This window comes from Rhinatrema bivittatum, chromosome 15 (assembly GCF_901001135.1).
Source record: "Rhinatrema bivittatum chromosome 15, aRhiBiv1.1, whole genome shotgun sequence".
NCBI lineage: Eukaryota > Metazoa > Chordata > Amphibia > Gymnophiona > Rhinatrematidae > Rhinatrema > Rhinatrema bivittatum.
Genome location: NC_042629.1, coordinates 37,611,969 through 37,634,750, shown reverse-complemented (window position 1 = coordinate 37,634,750; position 22,782 = coordinate 37,611,969). Strand labels below are relative to the sequence as shown.

Below are 22,782 nucleotides of genomic sequence, written 5' to 3'. Positions count from 1 at the left end.
CTAAAGCTGAACCAATTCTCCCATTGTGGCAAAAGTACCCTACGGAGAGGGGCCGGAGGAAGAGCATGGATGTTCATCCCTATAGTATGGATGCTTTCAAAAAACAAACAAAAAAAAAAGGTATAGAAATTTATATTAGAAAATGGAAGGATCCTGCGAGGCAATTAATGGTCAGATTCAGCACATGCTCGCTCAGGAGTGGACCACACATTAAAGATAACTGTCTTTGTCCTACAGGAGAACACAGGGCCTGATTTACTAAGCTTTTCCCCCATAGAAACAGAACGGGAAAAAACTTTTAGTGAACAAGATTTTATCCTGTGATCTGCAACAATAAGCACTGTTTCTAGGCAGAGGTTCACTGCATCACCTTTTTGACTCCCACAGCTCTCTGTGATGCACTTTAATAGAAAGAAATTAAACAGCAACAGGCAAACATGCACTATAAAACTATCCTATCAATAGTTTAAAAAAAATATATATATATATACATATAAAACTTGAGTGGGTTTTGCTTTAATGTAGTCATAGTCTTCTTTTCTTTCAGGATTTACCAGAAGTAGTTTGCCCTTGACGTCCATTGATGCTTTCACCATCACAAGCATAACTCGGAGAATAAACTTCTATCTGTGACAAGCACTTTGTGGTCTATTTTGCGGTTTAACTGAAGCAGGGCTTTGACAGTGTTAACCAAAAGAAACTCAGCTTTGTTGACCACAGCTATGGGTGTGCCTCTCTACTATATTGTTATACTGACTGTATGTAGTATAGGTTCCATCACATACATTAATGTCCTCCTCCAAGAACAATCTACATTTCTGAAGAGACAGATTTACCTATTTCTACATCAGTAAAAATGTTGGAGCTCCATCCACCTCACACATATATACATAAAAAGGAAAAAATAACCATTTTTATCAAGGAATAAGATCACTAGACTTATCCCAGCACTTTAATTTTCCAAAATAGAGATGCTAAATTCCAACACAGATTATTCCAATTGACCTATCCCAGCTTCCCTTTCTAGAAAGGGTTGAATTTAGGAGTGAAAAAGTGATCATACAGAGGTCTCCCATCTGAAGATGTTACTATGGAAACAGAGCCAGTTTTCTGAAAGGTACAGGCGTCCTTGGAGCAGGATGTCCTTCTGGAGAGCACAGGCATAATCTACAAACAGAAAGACAGTAAGTGCAATAAAATACAAGCAGTAAAATCTGCAACAGAAAATGATCCTTCATAGTTTATTTGAAAATTAGATGGGTTTCTTTCTGCCTATTAAACAGCCATATATCATCTTTATATTTGTATCCCACCTTCTTAGTCCCAAAGGATTACCCAGAGTGGTTTACAACATACTGAAGTATAATTCTAATATACAACATCATAAAATATAATTCATAATGCAAAACAATAATAAAATCCTAAGCAAATGGACAATTCTGTTTATAAATTTAACACACACACATAGTTAAATTACAATAAAGTAAAACTAAACAGTAACTTGGGCCAGAAACATAAAACACTGTATGCCAGAGAACACTCCGCCACCCTATACTACCTCCCTATCAAAGAACATAAACAGCCTAATCCTCGTAATCACTCCCTGCGGAGTTTCCCAAAAAGTGAACCTAGAAGATGCCCCACCCCCACTGTGGGCTGGCCTCTGAAAGCAGCCCGAGACAACATCAGTGGGAGGGGCGGGGCCACAAAGTCCACTGGGCTCAGCACCAAATATCAGAATTAGCCAGATAAGGTATTCGCATAATTCAACTCAGCCCTGGAATGCCCCCTTTCTCTTATTCGGCTAAATCTTTGGCAGATAATGATTTAACTGGCTAACCAGATAAGCAAGGGAAATATTCAAAACTAGCCATTTAGATGGATAACTTGTGAGTTATCCATCTAAATAGCTTTGAATATGAACCTCATTATTTATATATATAGAGAGAGGATAATTAATCTGCTCCAGGTCAGGGTACGGGAATGATATTCAGAACTAGCAGAGATGTAATTTGATTACATTTACACATGGCTGCAGACTACAAGAATGATGACCCAACTGGATGGTTTGTTTCTTACCTACTATGAGCCTCTCAGAATCTGGCAGCTCTCGAAATTGTTTCTTAAATTCTTCACTCCTCTGTTTATAAGTGGAACTTGAGACCTGTAATAACAGTTGAATGGAAAAGCTAAACACAGCAGCAGTGTTTATCCTCATTAATGATCACTTTGGCAGAGGCCATTCCATTTCATTACTCCATGGTGGCATGACAGCTGCCAAGTTTGCTGAGGAAGGAAACGTGAGCAAAAAATACTCATCTTACAGGGATACCCAGATAGCTACCCAAATTTAAAAGCTTGAAAAAAAAAAAACCAACATTTCCCATTCCCCATGCCCCTGGGAAGCTACTACAATGTTTAACCTATGAATGGGAGAGGATTCAGAAGAAAAGCAAGTGGTAGTTGTGTATCAAATCTCTAGAAAGGGATGTTCACATGCCATTGTGAGAGATTCTTCCATACACTGCATGTTGGGATGTTTTATTTCTACTCCCACCTTGCCTGGATCTTATTTAGAAGTAAACATTCAAATGTAAATCTAAAGAATGGCATCTATTTTGCACCACCTTGAATAAAGTGGTGCGTTAGCTGCGTCAATCTATATTTATTTCTACATATCTAAAGGTCAAGAGTTGTATAGGTCCCTTGAGAAGACATCACCTATATTTCTGACTAGCTTTTGAATGTTGTTTTATGACCTTCATCACTGCACAGACTGGAGTAAAGCTCTTGATAGCAACTCATAAATGCATTACATTGATTCAATAAAAAGGCTTCACCTACAACTTGTTTCTTAACCTATATTTTAGCACATTTTTTAAAAATTCTTATATTAGGACACCTTTTACTTTGTTTTTTAATTTTATGGTTTATTGAATTATTCCAAATATACAACATATATTAATAGAAATACTTGGTCTATATAAAATTAAACAGCCACATGTGTTATCAAGGGGGGGAAACAAATCTCAACATTTTTCTGACTGACTTCTTGCTTTTTTTTCCCCCCCAATTCAAATTATGTAATAGGTATGTTAACAACATTAGATGTGCCGTGCACTGTTAGACCAATGTTAAGCGCCATGCCATTCTTTATGATGCTTATATATCCAGGGATGCAAGAACACTTAGATTTTTGTAGAAAGTGTAATTATTTATTTATTAATATACCGGTAAGTATTCTTGGGAGATGCTGATGCCATTTCTCTGACAAACTGACTACCAGCATCTTATCGTGTATATGAACTGATCCTTCTTTTATAGGTAACATACAATATAGTACTAGGTTAGAAAATTCTAGTGCGTGACTACCCAGAGAATAATTTACATTGGTTGTCATGTCAATAGCATGATAAGATCATCCCTAGCTACCCCTGGGTATTTCTCCAAGATGGGGCCCATTTAACATCACTCTCTAGATAGTCCTTTGTTCTGTTAGAATCTTGCTGGTCAGGGCAATTAACACATCTAAGGTTGTGTTTACAGATGCTCCTGAGATTAATGCCTCAATGGTGACTGTATAGCCTGAAGTTCCCTCTGTTGCCTTCTCCTTTTATGACCCTATAATTAGGCATCATAATGTGGCTCCAGCTTCGACTGCCTGTCCAGGTGTCCTGGGAATTCTTGCAGGTCAGGCTCAGCAAGTCACTTTGAGGTCACATAGGCTAAGCTAGCAAAGGATTCTGGGTCAGTCACCTTCTCAATGTTGGTTTTCAGGCTCTTGCACACTCATTTCCCTCTTGTGCCACTTACAAATGGCAAGAGTGGCACCCCCAAGTACCAGAGGGGAGGTCAGAACCGTAAGAAGTGAGTATGACAAATGGGCTGAAATGTGTAGGCTAACAACTAACCTTTTGTGTGCACTGTGATCCCTCTAGATCCCCATTAAAGTAAATGAGACTCATAGATAGACACACATTCTCTAATTAACAAATGATAGCAGTATGACTAAGTTTCACTAGATATCCATTAGCTCTATAGTTGGGCTGCAAGGATGGCTTCATTATAAAGAAGAGAAAACCTATAATAGCAAAACCACATATGTTATCTTTCAGAGTCAAGTAATAATGTTGTAACAAGTATAAAGATAGGAAAAACAAAGAGAGACTAGTATGAAAGTATTATTTTTCTCATATGATACTATTTATACTGGGTGAGTCTCTGCAAGGAGTACTGCTATTGTAAACAACAACCACCCAGGATAATATTCACTAAAATGGCAAACAGGGATATAAGCAATGCACATAACCAGAAGAGTGAAGGAAGCCAGGAAAATAAAGAGGAAAACCAAGAGTCAGCAGAAGGACTCACATTGTGTTGTGTATACATAATGTGGGACAAGTTATAACAGTGTTGCAAAGCATGAGACATGTTCTGGTCATAGGCAGAAGTGGGCCTATAGGGAAACAGAAGTGTCACACTACCAGAGAACATCTGTGAGAGGCTGTAAACAAATTCTAGGTAAATAAACTGATAGGTAGTGTTACAGGAAGAAATGCCCAAAAAGGTATACAGGGAACACATAGTAGAAGGGGATAACCAAATTCAGTATATTGGGTAAGGTTAGGAGCAGGGGGAATAGAATATGAAAGACCAGTAATATGAGTACCATAAATACAGGCTGCAAGAGAAGAAATAAAGAAAAATACTTGTGCAGAAGCATCAATAGGGCAGCATTTGACTCAAGGGAATATGTGGTTTATACCAAGACACCAAGAATCCATCAAACCCAGTATCCTGTCTCCAACAGTGGCCAATCCAGCTCAGATTAGATGGGCCATACGGTCTTTTTCTGCCATCATGTTTCTAGATTTTTATTAGAAAAACCTAGCAGGTCCCAAAGAGTACATCCAGTTCTTTGTTGCTCTTTCCGAAGGATAAAGAGTGGGTTTCCCCACATCAACCTAGTTATTGTTTAGGGACTTTTCCCAAACCCCTTCTAAACCCAGCTATGCTAGATGCTGTGACCACATCCTCTGACAACAAATTCCACAACTCAGCTGTGTGTTGAGTGAAAAAAAAATAGTTTCATTGACTGTCCTAGTCCTTGTAGGATCTGAAAGGGAGAATACTGTAACTATCCCCCATTTATCTGTTCCACTTCACTCATGATTTGAGAAACCTCCATCATATCTCCTCCCAGTTGTCATTTCTTCTCCAAGCCTTTCTTCATTAAAAACGCTGTTCTATCCCTTTTATCATTTACCCTTTTATCCTTCTCTAGTTCTACCACACATCTTGAGAAATAGACATGCACACAATACTCAATGTGTAGTCGCACCATGGATAGATAAGATGTATTATAATATCCTTTGCTTTAATTTTCCATCCTTTTCCGAATCATTCCTGCTGCACACGGAGTTGAGGATTTCAATGTATTGTACACACGATCTTTTTTCCGAGTGGTTACTCCTAATATGGAATCCAGCATTGCATACTTATAATTAGGAAAAGATAAAAACTATATGCATCACTTTGCACTTGTCCACATTAAATAGCATCTGCCACTTAAATGCGTGGTTCCTTATTCTGCCTGTTTATGAATATTTTTGTGTTATCTGCAGAATTGCTCACCTTGCCCACTGCTCCTTTTTCTAAATCATTAATGAATATGTTAAAACACTGTTTTTAGTACAGATCTCTGGGACCTACCACTATACATTGCTCCATTGGGAAAACTGATCATTTAGAAGAGGACATCACCTCCTATCCCAAGACTTTGGCAATTGCTTGAGAAGTCACATGTAGAATTTCATCAAATGCCTTCTGAAAATCCAGGTACACTACAGATATGTGCATATGTTTAGGCAAACTGGTCAAATTGCATGTTTCGATGAATCTAAGTGAACAGAAGCTGACAACCTCTACATGGCACTAAGTTAACCATTATAATGTTCAAAACGTCTCTCTGTATCTTGCTGGAACCAATACTCTTTACTAGGATGTTATTCTGACCTCATATTACAGATACAAACTGCACATTCTACAAGTATGACATATTTGTATTGTGCGTTGCTGATATAATTACAGGTCATGTGTCTTTTAATGAATGCAATAAAAAAGGCTGTATCCTTTTTGTTATGAATGCAAATAAAATTAGGCACACTTATCTCTCAAAACATCTTCTGTGCTTCTTAATACCATCCCAAGTTCCAAGCATAGTTTTATTTCCATTCATAAAAATAGGATACATTCTTTTGATTGCATTCAACAAAAAAACGACAAATGACCTATGATTATACCAGAAACACACAGTACAGATATAAGTCATGCCTGCATAGTATGCAGTCTGCATTTGTGATATGAGGTCAGAATTACAGTGTCATGGTCCAGCAGGAAGCACCTCTGCAGGAGCAGTATAGGACTGCTGGGCTGATGCTGACCTTCTGCCTAACCAGCCCCTCCCCCCCCCCCCGCAGGTTGAGCCCTTGGGTTCTGGGGGCTGGTAGGACTTGTCTCCAGCAAAACATGATGGCTAGACTGGGAGTATCTGTGCAGGTTGGGAGCTGGGTGCAAGAACATATACTAGCTGACAGAGCTGGACACGTACTCACCAGTACTGGAGGCTCAAGCTGGTATTGGCAGTATAGGACTGGAAACATGGGCAGAGTATCGCAGCAGTGCAGGACTGGAGACAAAGGCAGAGTACTGCGACAGTACAAGACAAGGACTACACAAAGACAGGACAGAGAACACAGAAGGCCTAGAGGCCACAAGGCAGAGGTCCTGAAAGGTCACAAGGCAGGAGACCCAGAAGCCGCTATGCAGAAGGCACAGAGGCCACTAAACAAGGCAGAAGGCCTGGAGGCCACAATGGTAAGCAAAAGCAGAAGTCCAGGAGGCCACAATGCTTGGCAAGGCAAGGACTGGGTAGGCCACAAGGCAAGGTAGAATAGTAAGTTACAGGTGGCCAGGTCAGAGATCTGAGAAGATTCAATGAAAAGGCATCGAGATACTGGACAAGCTGGGTTAAGTAGGGCTGAGGCTTAAGTGTGCTGTAATCAGCGAGGAGGTAACTGGCAAGGTAATGAGCAAGGCTCACTGAGGAACCTGGTGAAGGGGAGACTGTATAGCGAGTGAAACTGTGACACATAGCCTAATAAAAGTAATGGTTCCAGCATATAGTGTGAATTTGTGGACATTGTAATATATATTTTTTCACTTTCAAGGTTCCTTTGTTACAAAGTATTTGCCATGGTTGCTGGAATTTTGGTAACCCACCCCAGGAGTGGGGTAGGACTGCAAGCCAAAACTCTGAGCTAAACAAGGACCAGTCTTCTGCCTAGCCAGGCCCATCCCGTGCAGGTTGAACCCTTGAGTTCTGAAGGCCAGTAGGTCTTTGTGGCAGCAGTACAACATGGAGAGTTCAACAGTTTAGAGCAAGGCTGGAGCATGGTTGGAAAGGCTTGAGGCAGGAATCAGGAATCCTGGCAAGGCTAGAGGCAGGACAAGGCAAAGCTGGACAGGCAAGGCTGGCACTAAGGTCAGAGACAAGCTGAAGCAGGGAGACTGTTAGTGCTTGCGGCACTAACAGGCCACAGGCACCTTCCCTTACCGAGGCCCGACTGCCACTGTCTCCTCGGGGGTTTGCGCCGCTGCGGCAAGCCACTGCCGGCGCTCCCTGTCTGCTCTGGCCTTCCCATGGCTGTGTGGAGGCCGAGACGCCACCGGCTCCAATGCTCCCAGACGTCCCTTAGCGCGTGCGCTCATGCCCCGACACTCCGCCTCTTAAAGGGGCCATAGCGGGAAAACCAGGTCTGACCCCTAGCTGATGTCAAGACTCCCGGCCTTCTTAAGGAAGTTCTCCCAGTCACCCTACGACTTGGAAACAAGTTCTTCCTGCTTGCATCTGGCCTCCTGTGTGGATTAGCCTTCCAAATAGCCTTCTTGTCTTCCCTCCTCTACTTTGGACCGGAATTGACCTTGTCTTCAGCCACCTGCCCAGACCTCGGAATGGAATTAACCTTGTCTTCAGCTACCTGTCCTGACCTCGGACCAGAGTCAATTTTGTCTTCAGCCATCACCCTACCTCCTTGGCCGCCCTCGGGACCAGCCACGCAAAAAGGTCACCTAAGTCCAACTGGCCCCGGCACCCAAGAGCTCAACCTGCAGGAACGTGGGCTGGCCCTGGTGAAGCGTCCGTTTGCCTCTGCTTCCTGTCCGGCCTCACCTCCCTACTATGGGGGCCTGCAGGGTTCGCCCCATAGGTTGCACCAACTCCACCTCGGGCCAAGGGTCCACGTATGCTAACAGAGACTGGATACTGGAGCTGGACACAGGACAAGGTCTGGAGGCTGACGCAGACAGGTCAAGGATACTGGGCATGAACTGGGCTGGGGTAAGGCAAGGCAGAAGCAAAGCAGGGAGAGAATACTAAGTTGGGCAGGGCAAGACAAGACTAAACAAAGACAGGACTTGTCACAGCAGACAGGATAGGACTGGATAAGGATTAGACAAGACAACACAGAACAAGAAACATAGAAGTTTGAAGGCAGCAAGACTAGCGTTCTGAAGGCCATAAGGCTATAGGCCCAAAGGCCCTAGGTACAGAAAGAGGCCTGGATAGGCCACAAGTCAGGATACAGTAGAGCAGGCCAGAGGCCATAAAGCAAGGAGCAGGAAGCTGGAGGCTACAAGGCAAAGTACAAGACAATAGTGACCAGGTAAGAGAGCCAAAGGTGTTTCCATGGAGACAAAGGTGTACTGGCCAGGTTGGGTTGCATAGGACTGAGAACTAGGCATGGCAAGAGCAGCAAGGAGAAGCTTAACAAGGCTGGTGGCAAGACTCGCTTAAGGCCTCTGCAGGCAAGGAGGAGTCATAACAGGCAAGACGAGAGAATGGAGAGGCTCCAGGGCAGGCAAATTTTTAATGCATAAATTACTATTTGCAGTTTTTTGCAGATTCAAAACTTAAAAAGTGAATATTGCATGTGCATATGTTTGTGCAACACCTCCTTTGGCAGAAATAACAGCTTTCAAATGTTTTCTGTAGCCATCTCTATTCTTGATTTTGGAATTTTTTCCACTTTTCCTTGCAGAGCTCTTTGAGCTCAGAAATATTTATTTATTTTATTTACTTAAAAATGTTTGTATACTGCTTTTACAATTTGGAAATTAATCAAAACGGTTAACAAAAAACATACATAATCTATGTTTAAAACTATAAATATAATTAACTAAAAGCAAAAATAAAATACATAATAATTCATACAAAGAAGTACCAAACATAGTGCCTTCATAATTATTAAGTACATAGAGTAATTAATGAGGGAAATGTAATGAAGATGTGAGAATAATTTAGTGGATATTAATTAATGTTGGAGGGTTAATCAGAGTGTTATAAGCTTTCTGTAACAAATACGTTTTTAACGTTTTCTTAAATTGTTGTACTGAAGGTATGAGACGGAGAGAATCAAGCAATGAATTCCATAAAATGGGGCCTGCTACCGAAAAAACCCTTTTCTAGTTAATTCAAGTCTGGCCAGTTTAACTGTGGGTATGTCTAAAAGATTTTTAGAGAAAGATCTGAGTAGTCTAGTAGGCTTGTAAATGTGAAGATTAGTGCAAAGCTATGTCGATGAGGCATTATAAATGAGGGCATGGAGGAATGTCAATACTTTATAATGTATTCTATACTTGACAGGCAACCAATGAAAAGAAAATAGTACTGGGGTAATGTGATTTCTACGGGAAATACCTGAGAGAATCCAGGCAGCTGAGTTTTGTATTAATTGTAACGGGTAAATTGCAGAATCAGATAAACCTAAATATAATGCATTGCAATAATCCAAACCGAGAATATCAAGGAGTGCAAGACTGTACGAAAGTCATGAAGAAAAAGCAACGGTCGAAGTCTTTTCAATAGGTGTAATTTGAAAAATGATTTTTTTTGTCATAGTAGAAATATGGTTATACATTGAAAAGTCTGAATAATTGTAATACCCAAACTAGTGGCAAGAATATGAATTGGAATTGAGATTCCCTTGAAATCTAAATGAGAAGGAGGTCCCATGGATGAATTGAAAATTGATGAAAGGTATGCAAGTTCAGTTTTGGCCGGATTTTATTCTCAGGACTCCTTACATGCACTGCATGTTTGCAAGCTCCCCTCAGATTTTCAATAATATTCAAGTCTGGGGACTGTGAGGGCAATATAAAACCTTTATCTCTCTTTTTTAAATACTTCTTGGTTGATTTTGGAGGTATGTTTCAGATCATTGGTTTGCTGACATATCCAACCTCTCCAAATGTGTCTGTGAGGATCCTGGTTGCAGTGCAGTGAGCTATATTCCATGCTGCCTCAGCCCTCCAAGCTCCGATGGCTTGGAAGTCCTACTGGCAACCATGTTGGCAATGACTCACGTGGCCACTCCCATTTAAGCCTGCTTCACAGTACTTGGCATCCTCTTGCTCCTAGTTTTGGCCCTCTGAGTTCTTCTTATATTTGGTCTCTCTCTTCCTCATAAGAACATAAGAAATTGCCATGCTGGGTCAGACCAAGGGTCCATCAAGCCCAGCATCCTGTTTCCAACAGAGGCCAAAACCAGGCCACAAGAACCTGGCAATTATCCAAACACTAAAAAGATCCCATGCTACTGATGCAATTAATAGCAGTGGCTATTCCCTAAGGAAAATTGATTAATAGCCATTAATGGACTTCTCCTCCAAGAACTTATCCAAACCTTTTTTGAACCCAGCTACACTAACTGCACTAACCACATCCTCTGGCAACAAATTCCAGAGCTTTATTGTGCGTTGAGTGAAAAAGAATTTTCTCCGATTAGTCTTAAATGTGTTACTTGCTAACTTCATGGAATGCCCCCTAGTCCTTCTATTATTAGAAAGTGTAAATAACCGAGTCACATCTACTCGTTCAAGACCTCTCATGATCTTAAAGACCTCTATCATATCCCCCCTCAGCCATCTCTTCTCCAAGCTGAACAGCACTAACCTATTCAGCCTTTCCTCATAGGGGAGCTGTTCCATCCCCTTTATCATTTTGGTTGCCCTTCTGTGTACCTTCTCCATCACAACTATATCTTTTTTGAGATGCAGCGACCAGAATTGTACACAGTATTCAAGGTGTGGTCTCACCATGGAGCGATATAGAGGCATTATGACATTTTCCATTTTATTAACCATTCCCTTCCTAATAATTCCTAACATTCTGTTTGCTTTTTTGACTGCTGCAGCACATTGAGCCGACGATTTTAAAGTATTATCCACTATGATGCCTAGATCTTTTTCCTGGGTGGTAGCTCCTAATATGGAACCTAACATGGTGTAACTACAGCAAGGATTATTTTTCCCTATATGCAACACCTTGCACTTGTCCACATTAAATTTCATCTGCCATTTGGATGCCCAATCTTCCAGTCTTGCAAGATCCTCCTGTAATGTATCACAGTCTGCTTGTGATTTAACTACTCTGAATAATTTTGTATCATCCGCAAATTTGATAACCTCACTCGTCGTATTCCTTTCCAGATCATATATATATATATATATATATATAAGCACCGGTCCAAGTACAGATCCCTGAGGCACTCCACTGTTTACCCTTTTCCACTGAGAAAATTGCCCATTTAATCCTACTCTCTGTTTCCTGTCTTTTAACCAGTTTGTAATCCACGAAAGGACATCGCCTCCTACCCATGACTTTTTAGTTTTCCTAGAAGCCTCTCATGAGGGACTTTGTCAAACGCCTTCTGAAAATCCAAATACACTACATCTACCGGTTCACCTTTATCCACATGTTTATTAACCCCTTCAAAAAAATGAAGCAGATTTGTTAGGCAAGAGTTCCCTTGGGTAAATCCATGTTGACTGTGTCCCATTAAATCATGTCTTTCTATATGCTCTACGATTTTGATCTTGAGAATAGTTTCCACTATTTTTCCCGGCACTGAAGTCAGGCTCATTGGTCTATAGTTACCCGGATCACCCCTAGAGCCTTTTTTAAATATTGGGGTTACATTGGCCACCCTCCAGTCTTCAGGTACAATGGATGATTTTAATGACAGGTTACAAATTTTAACTAATAGATCAGAAATTTCATTTTTGAGTTCCTTCAGAACCCTAGGATGCATACCATCCGGTCCAGGTGATTTGCTACTCTTTAGTTTGTCAATCTGGCCTACTACATCCTCCAGGTTCACAGTGATTTCGTTCAGTTCGTCTGACTCATCACCCCTGAAAACCATTTCCGGAACTGCTATCTCCCCAAAATCCTCATTAGTAAACATGGAGGCAAAGAATTCATTTAGTCTTTCTGCAATGGCCTTATCTTCCCTAAGAGCCCCTTTATCTCCTCTGTCATCTAATGGTCCAACCGACTCCCTCACAGGTTTCTTGCCTTGTCATCCTTGTTCCTATTTGTTTGTGACCTTAGTTGTGACCTTCTGTTTTGTGTTTGTTAGTCTTCTCCCTTTTCTGGTTTGTTTGTAGTTGCTCATTTGTCTCTTGTGGGCATCTTATTTTGTGTGTTGTCCCTGCAGTTGTCCTGCTCTTGTGGGTGCCTTTTAGAGAGTCTGCTAGCTCCAGAATCCAAAGGCTCAACCAGAGGGGGAGGTGGTTGCTACAGGTGAAAATTCTCTTCCTGTCCAGTTCCTACTCCAACCTGCCAGCTGCTCCTGTTCTGGGGGTCACCCTTTACTGGCAGTCAACCCCTGACATCAAGCAGAGGCAGGGAGCTTACTGTGAGAAAAAGCTATATGTTAGCAACACTATTGCCTGCATTTGATTGGACCTGGATATTTAAGCTATCTTTTCCTAGAAAAAGAGTAAGAAATTTCTTGGTCAAACATTAAGAATTTTTCCATATGTTACCAGACACACAAATGAATTGCCAGAAGTTTTTGTCTTTACTGTCCTTGCCGTGGGTGTTTTCTTTCTGAACTACCAACATAATTCATATTTTTTTTTAAAGAAATGCCATTCAAGATCTTGGAGCGAGTATGTCACTCTCCCCCTTAATCACTGATTTTATATGGTGGAGCACAGGAACCATTAAAATGTGTAGAAAAAACAAAAACAAAGAGCACCGAAAATGTACCAATTCTTGACATCCAATATTCCACCTTTCTGCACAGGATTTTGATTCCAATTGTACAAGTTGTTGTGGCAGCTACAGTAGCTACTAAATGTCATTCTGTAGAGGTCTATGTTCTAAAGCTTCTAGCAGCGTAGCATGCATGTCGATAAAAATTTAATGTGCTCACTAAAACAACATTTAATGGGCAATGCACTAAATCTTAGTGCATATGTGCACAAATTAACCTCAACAGCGGGTAAACGGTATTAGTGTACAGTGTGCACTCATTAACCAAGAAGTACATTTATTGGCATTTGTTTTGCTTTTCACTGGGAATGGACTCAAAAGCGGATTACAATAAGTTTAAAGTAGGTTGCAATAACGTTAGATCAACAGACAAATGTATAGACATTCGACTGATTTTGAAGACAGATTCAAAGTTCATTCTTCTGTTGTTGCTGTAGAAATTGTATAGTCTCTTGCTACTTTTCCTATTTTCTTCTGCTGGGCTTGGACTATCAATCGTGAACTTTGAGGTGGCTTCCAAATGATAGTTCAGGGCATGATGAAAAGAGAGAGGGAAACCAAGTGCTTGTCAGCTATTTAACTATTAGTTAGTTTAACAGAAAGTGTATTGACTGTTCAATGCTGCTCCCCTAAGGGGAGGAGCTAGCAATTTGTAATACTGCGTAGGCGGAGTTAATGATCTGTGGTGGGTTGGCTTCCCACAGAGTGGCAGTCTGTACAATACCGCTCTAGTAGTGTAAGGAATGAACACTTAAGGTAAATTGGTGAATCCCTGGGCCGATGGCAGATGACAGCGCCCCCAGGAGGATATCCTGAGAGGGACCACCGGCTAGGCTGGAGTATGGAGACAAACACAGGTAGTTCTTTATTAGACAGGAAGTAGAACCACCAGAGGTGGCAGTAGTGAGCTGATGTGCCCGGCAGGGCTGAAGTCCCTTAGATAATGGAATTGCAGTCTCTGGGTTGCTGAGCTGTAGAGAGAGACTATAGGTAATGAGTAGACAGGGTATGCTGGATACATAATCAGTGGTAGATGATACACTCAATTGTAGATATCTGTAATGGCTTCTATTCCGTGGAAGCAGAAATACACAATAAGCAGCCAGATGTCCAAAATTAGAATTTATTGTGTAGAATCAAATTATGCAATAGGCCCGACTCCAGCCGAGTTTCGCCCTCTTTCAATAGGGCTGCATCAGGGGAGCATCCGAATACTCATTCAGTGTATGGCACCACTTACTCCCGGTAAAAATAGTCAAACTCACAGCAGTGCAAATCGCTGCAAACTCTTCAAAGAGCATTAAAACGCCGGCATCGGCGTGATTATTTAGAAAACTGGCTCCGTATGCAACGATACCTTCAGCTGGTACAGTATCAAGTATCTCAATGAGACAAATCGCTGCAGTCTCTTCAAAAAAGATTTTCTGAAGAGACCGCAGCGATGCCGATGCCGGCGTTTTAATGCTCTTTGAAGAGTTTGCAGCGATTTGCACTGCTGTGAGTTTGACTATTTTTACCGGGAGTAAGTGGTGCCATACACTGAATGAGTATTCGGATGCTCCCCTGATGCAGCCCTATTGAAAGAGGGCGAAACTCGGCTGGAGTCGGGCCTATTGCATAATTTGATTCTACACAATAAATTCTAATTTTGGACATCTGGCTGCTTATTGCGTATTTCTGCTTCCATGGCTTCTATTCCAACAGAGAGTCTTCAGTATATTCAAGAACAGGAGCCGTAAGAGAGTACTGGTTCCTATAAGCAGTCTGGAATGAGAACTCACAATATCTGTGTATGAGATGGCTTCTGGGATAGAAGAGAGTCTTTGGAGGGTTTTAGGAACATGGGCCCTCGTGGAGCGAGTACCAGTTCCTATCTGCAATATTGACTCACGATCTCCGTACCTGCGATAACGTCTTAGACAGAAGGGAGTCTTCGGAGATTAGGAACATAGGCCCTCGTGGTGCGAGTACCGGTTCCTATCTGTAATAGAACTCACAGTGTTCATGCCTGCGATCGCTTCCAGGTAGTGAGGAGTCTTCTGAGCATTCAGGGACGTAGGCCCTCGAGGAGCGAGTACCGGATCCCTTCTTAGCAATCTGAAATCAAGAAGAGAGAGCGGGGCCCCCGAGGAGCGGGTACTCTTAGGTAAGTTTGTGGAGGCAGAGCAGCGGAGAAAGAATTCCCCTTGCTAACTCGATTCATAGTTGCAAGCAAAGACCTTTTAAGTTGAAAGTGGATGACGTCACTATGGGGGGACGTCCCTGAGGTTCGCGCCCTTGCCGGTACAAACTCTGGAGCGTGCGCGCCCTTAAGTCATCAGGAACATGACGGATCCGCAGCATCAGGCCAGCCCGGGGATTCCAGGGAGAAGCGGCGAGGAGAAGCCCCGGCAGCATCTGTCCGTCAGACCCGAAGGGAGTCGCCACTAAGGTAGAGAGGGTGGAGCGAGGGCGAGAACAGGCACAAACGCAGCATTGACATACCTTGATGGTTCTTCAATCTTACTATAGTAAAATTTGTTCCCTTACTTATTGAAAAATTTAATTTGCTTTGAAAGGGGCCAACTCCATTAAAGAAGCTTTCCAAAGCCATGATAGTATTAAATTACTACTACGTCAGTTAATTACTTGCCCTTCCTACAAAGCTCCAGAAATCATAAAAGCAACATTTAAACCATAAACAGCTAAACAAATCACAAGCAATATACTATAGACTTCAAACTTTAAAAATATTAATCCTTCAATATCCTGCTTTCAACATGCAACAGATTTGACATTGCTTAACTATTGTTTAACCTGCTGAGAAATGAGTAGATAATATTCTTTAATTGATAAATTATCAGGGCTTTTAAGGGAAAATTGCAGGTATGCTCTCTGAGTCAGTCACCTGGCAAATAAGTATCAGCTTTGGCTGCTACCAAGCAGCTCTTACATGGAATAACTGTGTGTATATGCTCAACTCAAACCTTTATATATTCTAGAAGCTTTCCGGCAGCTCATACTTAAGTTGCCTTAAGAATTTGGGGGGTAATCTTTGAAAGGCATTTATACACATAACACCCAGTTTTATGCAAGTCAGAGACTCTTTGAAAATAGTCCCAACAGGAATGCACGCAAAAGTATGCATAGAGTAGGATTTTTGTATTCACTGTCACATGCACACTAAACAGGCACTCAGGGAGGGCAGGGTGAAAATGGGGTGGGATTTACATTCATTCTTATGCTTTTCCAAAGTATGCATATAAATCCACAAATACAAAGTTACACCTAGACTAACTTTCTGAATGTACACCACGTGGGTACACATTCTTATAGCACATAAATCTGCTTTGAAAATTCTGGCCAAAAATTCTGTGGATATTAAAAAAAAAAAAGGGGGAGGTACCAGCCTTCTATGTGAATTGTTTGAAAATTACCCTCTTTATTCCTAAATTCTTGATCTGATATAGCACAAAAGAGAAATCGAGCCATAAAAAAGCCATAGTGCACCAGTATACAAAATATTTTTACATATGCCTGCATGTATACTCAAAATACCTCATATCCATCAGCCTGTCCTATGCTATCACACCCATCAGGACAAAAAGTATGAGAATAATAAATAAAACAAGCACAAGAATGACAAAAGGTTCATTTACTGTGAACAGAGTTCCCCCTATTAACTGCCCGCGGCGACGCCAGCAGGCCACGCGCCTCAGTCAGACACACGAAGGAGCACAACTAAGGAGCATGTCCTTTGTGCACCAGAGTATGCCTTAAATGCTGTGTTGCATCATGGCTTGTCTCCATGCTATTATACAGGGTAAATTTGGTTTTAAAAATGTTTTTGTTTTCCACTTTTCTGCTTCTGCAACTCCATTTTTGCTTCTATTTATTTAGTCTAGTAATGTTGGTAGGAGTTCCTCCTGTGACTAAACCAATCACAGTTATTTTAGAAGGAGGCTGCTATGGTCCCTTACAGTCCATGTGGGGTAACTTTACTAAAATTTTGTATGAGGCCTGTAATAAAATTAACGTTAATTGTCAGAGTTAATCTTTGTCTCAGTACTCTTCTGCATGGACTCTCACTGCTTTTAATCAATGCTCAGACAACTTGAAAGAAAATCTCAATATTGGTGGATCTCCTTAAGACAAATCGCCTAAAGTCTTATATATCACTGAGTATTGGTTCCTTCAGTCCGATTCAGTTTTACTTAATCAGTTTCAGATCCCACATTGAGATTCTCTCAATATCCCGCACGGTCAAAAAAGGTGGCGGCCTTCTGATTGTGGCTAAAACTTCCCTTCAGTTGGCTTTGGTACCCATACAAGATTTTATCCCTATTGAAACACTCTTCATTGTGTCTGCTTTGAACTGGGGCCTCCTCTTAGTGTACTGCCCTCCAAGTTTGGTGGCTGCTAACTATCCATGTTTACTGTCTGCTTATTGGACAACAAAGTTGACCTAAAAGCGCAATCATTTTAGGTGATTTTAACCACCATGTCAATGCCCTTCCTCAGTCTACCAAGGACTTCCTAGTATTGATGCAAGCCTTAGGTTGGTATCAACTTGTACAGAGGCCAACTCATAAGCATGGACAAACCTTAAACCTTATTTTTATACAAAACTACATTTATATACGATTGCTCTGCTGTGCCATGGTCGGATCATTATTTAATTGCCTGATCAAACAGCCTTATCTGCCTTTTCATAAAAAGCCCACTCCTATTTTGGTTTCATGGCATCCACCAATTGATCCTGACCATCTCAGTAACCAATGGATCCCTTGCCTTTCAGATCCAGTTTATTCTAATGTAAAATTCCTTGCTGGATAGATAGAAGAACTCCTTGCATGATGCTTTGCATTCCTTTGCACCAGTCAAAACATATTGTTTTAAGCGGAGGCACCATGCCCTCTGGTTCACTGCCAAGTTGAGAGTAAAAAAAGAGTAATGTTTAGAAAGCTGAATACCAGTGGCAAAAGAGGCAATGTGCTGACTCTCATTCAACATACCACGAGACTTTTTCCACTTACAGAGTTGCTATAGATCTATCAAAGAGAGACTGGTTCTCAATCCAGATTAGTGAAGCTGCCTTACAACCTTGTGAGCTAATCAGAATTGTGCATTCACTCTCTAGTGCCCCTACCTCAAATTATCTTACCGGGACTTATGAGTCTTGTAATGTTGCATTATTTTTTCTTTAAAAAAAAACCCAACCCAAAAGATCCACCTCTTTGATAGATGTATCATTACGTAAATCTAATCAGTCACTAACACTAATCTGTAAAACTGCTGGGATAGTTTCTCCTCTAATACTTGACTTGAGGTAAAAGCAAGTTTGCGTACCGTAAACTGTGTTTTCCGTAGATAGCAGATGAATTAGCCATGCTGTCTAGGACGTCCACTAGAGGGCAGCCTCGATGGAATTTCACAAAGATCACAGAGCTGCTGTATCTTTGCATTCAGCATGCCTGCCTGGGATGCCCTCTGCCCAAACTCATCCAGATATCTACAATCCCTGCCCGGTGGGATATTGGAATGGAGGCGATTTTTCTTGGAGCATTTCATTGCAGACACTACAACCACAGAGGCATGGAGGAGCTGCACCATACTGTAATATGGCGACTGCCACATCCTGAATTTTAGGTCAGTCTTCATAGAAGTGGGTTGGGCCAAGAATGGGGAATCCCAAGTCTTTGCAATCACGGTGTCTAGAACAGTATGGGATGGCGAGACAGTGGGCTCCGCTGGAACTTCAAATATTTTGAGAATTCCCAAAACCTCTGTGCGGGGATCTGGAACCTTTTTGGTTTCAATACCCAGTTGAGCCACAATCTTCTCCATGAATTTTGAATAAGAAAGGTCTTACGGGGGAAAGGATGGTTCCGGCTGCCCCTCAGGTGGGTCTCATGGGATTCCTGGAGAGAACCCCAGAGAGGAAGGAAGGAAGGAAGTCCTCAGGTGCAGTGTCCGGTTACAGTGAAGTAGGTGGATACTCGCTGGAGAACACTCCCTGGGAGATTGTGATGGTGCCCTATGTGGTCGTGGGAGGCAGTCCTGAGGAGAACTAGATGGACATGCCTCTGTATTCTCCAAGGTGTGAAAGAACTGCAAAAGGATCTGGGAGATCTAAGACATTGCTTGCAAAGCCAGGGTAGCCATGGCTGACCCCATCTGTCGCCTCCTGCCCTTGGTGGAGACCGCCACCTGGAGGATGCCCGAATGTAGCCCATGGACGGAGCGCATCGCATGCTCCTCTCCACAGAAAAGCTTGTGCCATTTCCGCAGGGACTCCTGCAACTCCGGAGAAATCCTCTTGCGCTTGGAGACAGAGGAAAGGTCCGAGAACACCCACTCCGATGAGTTGGAAGACAGGTGCTCAGAGAGGGGCTCAACATCAGAAAACCTCAATTCTAGAAGCTCCTCCGGTGAGAAGACTACCTGCCCCCCCCCATTCCTCTGCAAGCTGTTTCTTGTGCTGGTGAGGCTTATCAGCCTGGGGTGCCAGGTGCTTCGGAGGCTGCGCATCCCGCGGCATTGGGTGCGTCAATCTCTTCCCCTGCATCAACTGTGTTAAGGCTTCTTTTCTTGGGTGAGTAGAATGGCACCGAGGCGTCGATGCGTCACCCCTGCTCGATGCATCCTTGCTTCAAGTGTTGGAGGGATTAGGTTTCGATGCATATACCAGTGTTTGCGGCGATGGCGCCAATTTGGATCTATCAGTCGAAGAGTGCGCCTGCTTCGAGGCCCCAAAGCACTTTTGCGTCTGTGCAGCGCATCTCCCAACATTTCTCAGCAATGTGAGGGCTCTCAGGCACCTCTAATGCATGGCCTGCTTTGCTCAACATCCCCAGGGACTGCAAGGAAGAAGCTCTCTTAGCCTTGGCTGGCTTGTCAGAGCAAGGCCCCGGAGAAAAATGGGAGGAGAGTTATTCAGACGATGGGGCATATGAATCCGAGCCCTCCTCTAGCGATCTTCTGGGCTCTCTGCCTCTGGGCCCAGGGGGACATATGGCCGCAGTGCCTGCAGTTAGCATGATCATAATCCGGGCTCAGTTAGAGGTAACAGTAGTTGCGACTGTCTATAGCCAACATAATCTTGCCGCACTGGCAAAATTTGAATCCTGGTGGACAAGGGGGCATGGTAGCACTTAAAAGTGCTGTTTTGAGGGAAAAAAAAAGGTCAAACAAATGAAAAAACAGAGACAGAAACCTTTGTGAAGCTCCGCGTATGCCTTGCATTGCAGAAAAAAATATAGAGGAAGATAGTGCCGCACAAGAAAGGAAGAGCAGCCGTGCAGGGCAAAGCGCTGTGATCTTTGTGAAGCTCCGTTGAGGCCGCCCTATAGTGGACATCCCAGACAGCAAGGCTAATTCAGCCTGCTTATCGATGCGGAAAAAAAAATCTAATTTTAACAAAATGAAGAATTTTTAAATGTATCTTTGTTTCTTATTCGACAGCACTAAGTAAAGTTGTGCATACTGGGCCAGATTTTTAATCTTATGCGTGGGTGTAGATTTGTTCGTGCAACCCGGCGCGAACAAATCTATGCCCGAGTTTATAACATGCACGGGCTGCTGCGCGCATGTTATAAAATCTGGGGTCGATGCGCGCAAGGGAGTGCACACATGTGCACCTTGCGCGCGCCGAGCCCGAGGGGAGCCCCAATGGCTTTCCCTGTTCCCTCCAAGGCCTCTCTGAAATCGGAGCAGCCTTGGAGGGAACTTTTTTTCTGCCCCCCCACCTTCCCCCTCCCTCCCCCTATCTAACCCACCCCCTATCCCTAACTAAATCCCCCTCCCTACGTTTGCAGCAAAAGTTACACCTGCCTGAGGCAGGCGTAACTTGCGCGCGCCGGCCAGTTGCCGGCGCGCCATGCCCCGGCACAGGCCACTGTGCGGAGCACTCGATCCCGCCCCCGGACTGTTGCCACGCCCCCGAGCCGCCCCTTTTTGCAAGCCCTGGGATATACGCGCGTCCGGGGGCTTGCGCGCACCGCCGAGCCTATGCAAAATAGGCTCGGCGCGCGCAGGGGCAGATTTTCTCTGGTTACGAACGTATGTTACGCGTGTAGCCTTTGAAAATCTGCCCCTCTATGATTAGTCCTTTTTTAGCTACTACTGAGCTTACCTCAAACAATTCACTCATTACAGATATTACAAATGCCACTGCAAAACTACTAATGGGTACTAGAAAATTTGAACATCTCTCTCCAATACTACAATCACTACATTGGTTACCCATCAAATACAGAGCACAATATAAAATATTATCAATCATTCATAACTCATTAAACAATAATAATGTCACTTGGTTAAATGCCTCTTTGCATCTTTATATTCCCAATAGAACTCTTAGATCCGCAAACAAAGGTCTTACAGGTATTCGTGGCGCACATTTAAGTGAGGTCAGGGACAAAGCAATCTCAATAGCCAGCCCTAAACTTTGGAACACTTGCCGAGTGAGTTAAGATTGGAATCCAACAGCAAGATCTTTAAAAAATTAGATTTTTTTCCCCATCGATAAGCAGGCTGAATTAGCCTTGCTGTCTGGGACGTCCACTATAGGGCGGCCTCAACAGAGCTTCACAAAGATCACAGAGCTTTGCCCTGCACGGCTGCTCTTCCTTTCTATTTAACATCACATATCCAAAAAACAACAGTGATTGAGCATTTTTAAACTGAAGTTATTTGTTTATTTAAAGCTATGTATATTAGGTTATAAGTTTATTGTAATTTAGAATGGAGTATGCTGTCATTTTATGTTATTCAATGAACTGTAAACTGCCAAGATTGATGGTAAGCAAATAAATAAATAAATAATGTTCCTCTTGCTTTAAAATCAGCTGTGATCTGCCCTATTTTGAAGAAACCATCTTTAAATCCAGTTGAGTTGTCCAATTATCGCCCTATTTCCAAATTACCACATTTGGCTAAGATTATGGAAAATATAGTCCTAAACCAGTTTCAAGATTATGTTGAGCAGCACAACCTCTTAGACACATGACAGTTTGAGTTCTGGGCCCATCATAACACTGAGAATTTGACTCTAATGTTAATTTTCTGCTGGGGCTCTTGGATGTGTCCACTGCATTTGACATGGAGGATCACTCTATCCTGTTGGGATATTTAGCTTCTTTGGGTTTTACTTAGTCTGTACTCTTAGTTTTCATCGTATTTTTCTTCTCGCTCTTTCCGGTCTTGATAGGTGATGCTATGTCTGATTCACATAATCTGTTCACTGGTGTACCTCAAGGCTCATCTTTGTCCTCTATGTTTTTCAACATTTATCTATTGCCTCTCTGCATTGTCCTCAGAAAGCTTGGTGTATCATTCAGTATGCATGCTGACAACATACAGTTCTTCTTCCCTATAACATCTATCCCTGCAGATGCCTTTGTTAAGCTCTCAGACTGTATGACTGAAATCAATATTTGGTTCTCTTTAAACAGGTTAGCCCTGAACATCAAAACACTTGAAATCTTGCCAGGTCCGAGGTGGCTGGCTTTCCTCCATCTTTCAGCTTTAAGAGTCAGACTAACCCAATTTCCTCACATGCTTGGAACCTAGATATAACTTTGGATTCCGCTCTCACACTTCGGCAACATATTTTCCTAAATCAAAACTTCCTTTTTCAAAATGCATATGCTTCATTCTGTGAAGCCATTTATTTGCTCTTC

At 42.4% G+C, this 22,782-nt stretch overlaps 1 protein-coding gene across 3 annotated transcripts in view; it reads right to left on the bottom strand.

Annotated features, from left to right (window-relative positions):
- The window catches only part of GRAMD1C (GRAM domain containing 1C), a 177,656-nt gene that overhangs the window by 118,236 nt on the left and 36,638 nt on the right, over positions 1-22,782 (bottom strand). For all 3 annotated transcript variants that reach the window (XM_029578198.1, XM_029578199.1, XM_029578201.1), the window contains 2 exons: positions 2,080-2,164; positions 1,064-1,167 (listed from right to left, as the gene is read on the bottom strand). In XM_029578198.1, the coding sequence (XP_029434058.1) occupies positions 1,064-1,167; positions 2,080-2,164 (189 nt within the window). The remainder of the gene's footprint in view (positions 1-1,063; positions 1,168-2,079; positions 2,165-22,782) is intronic.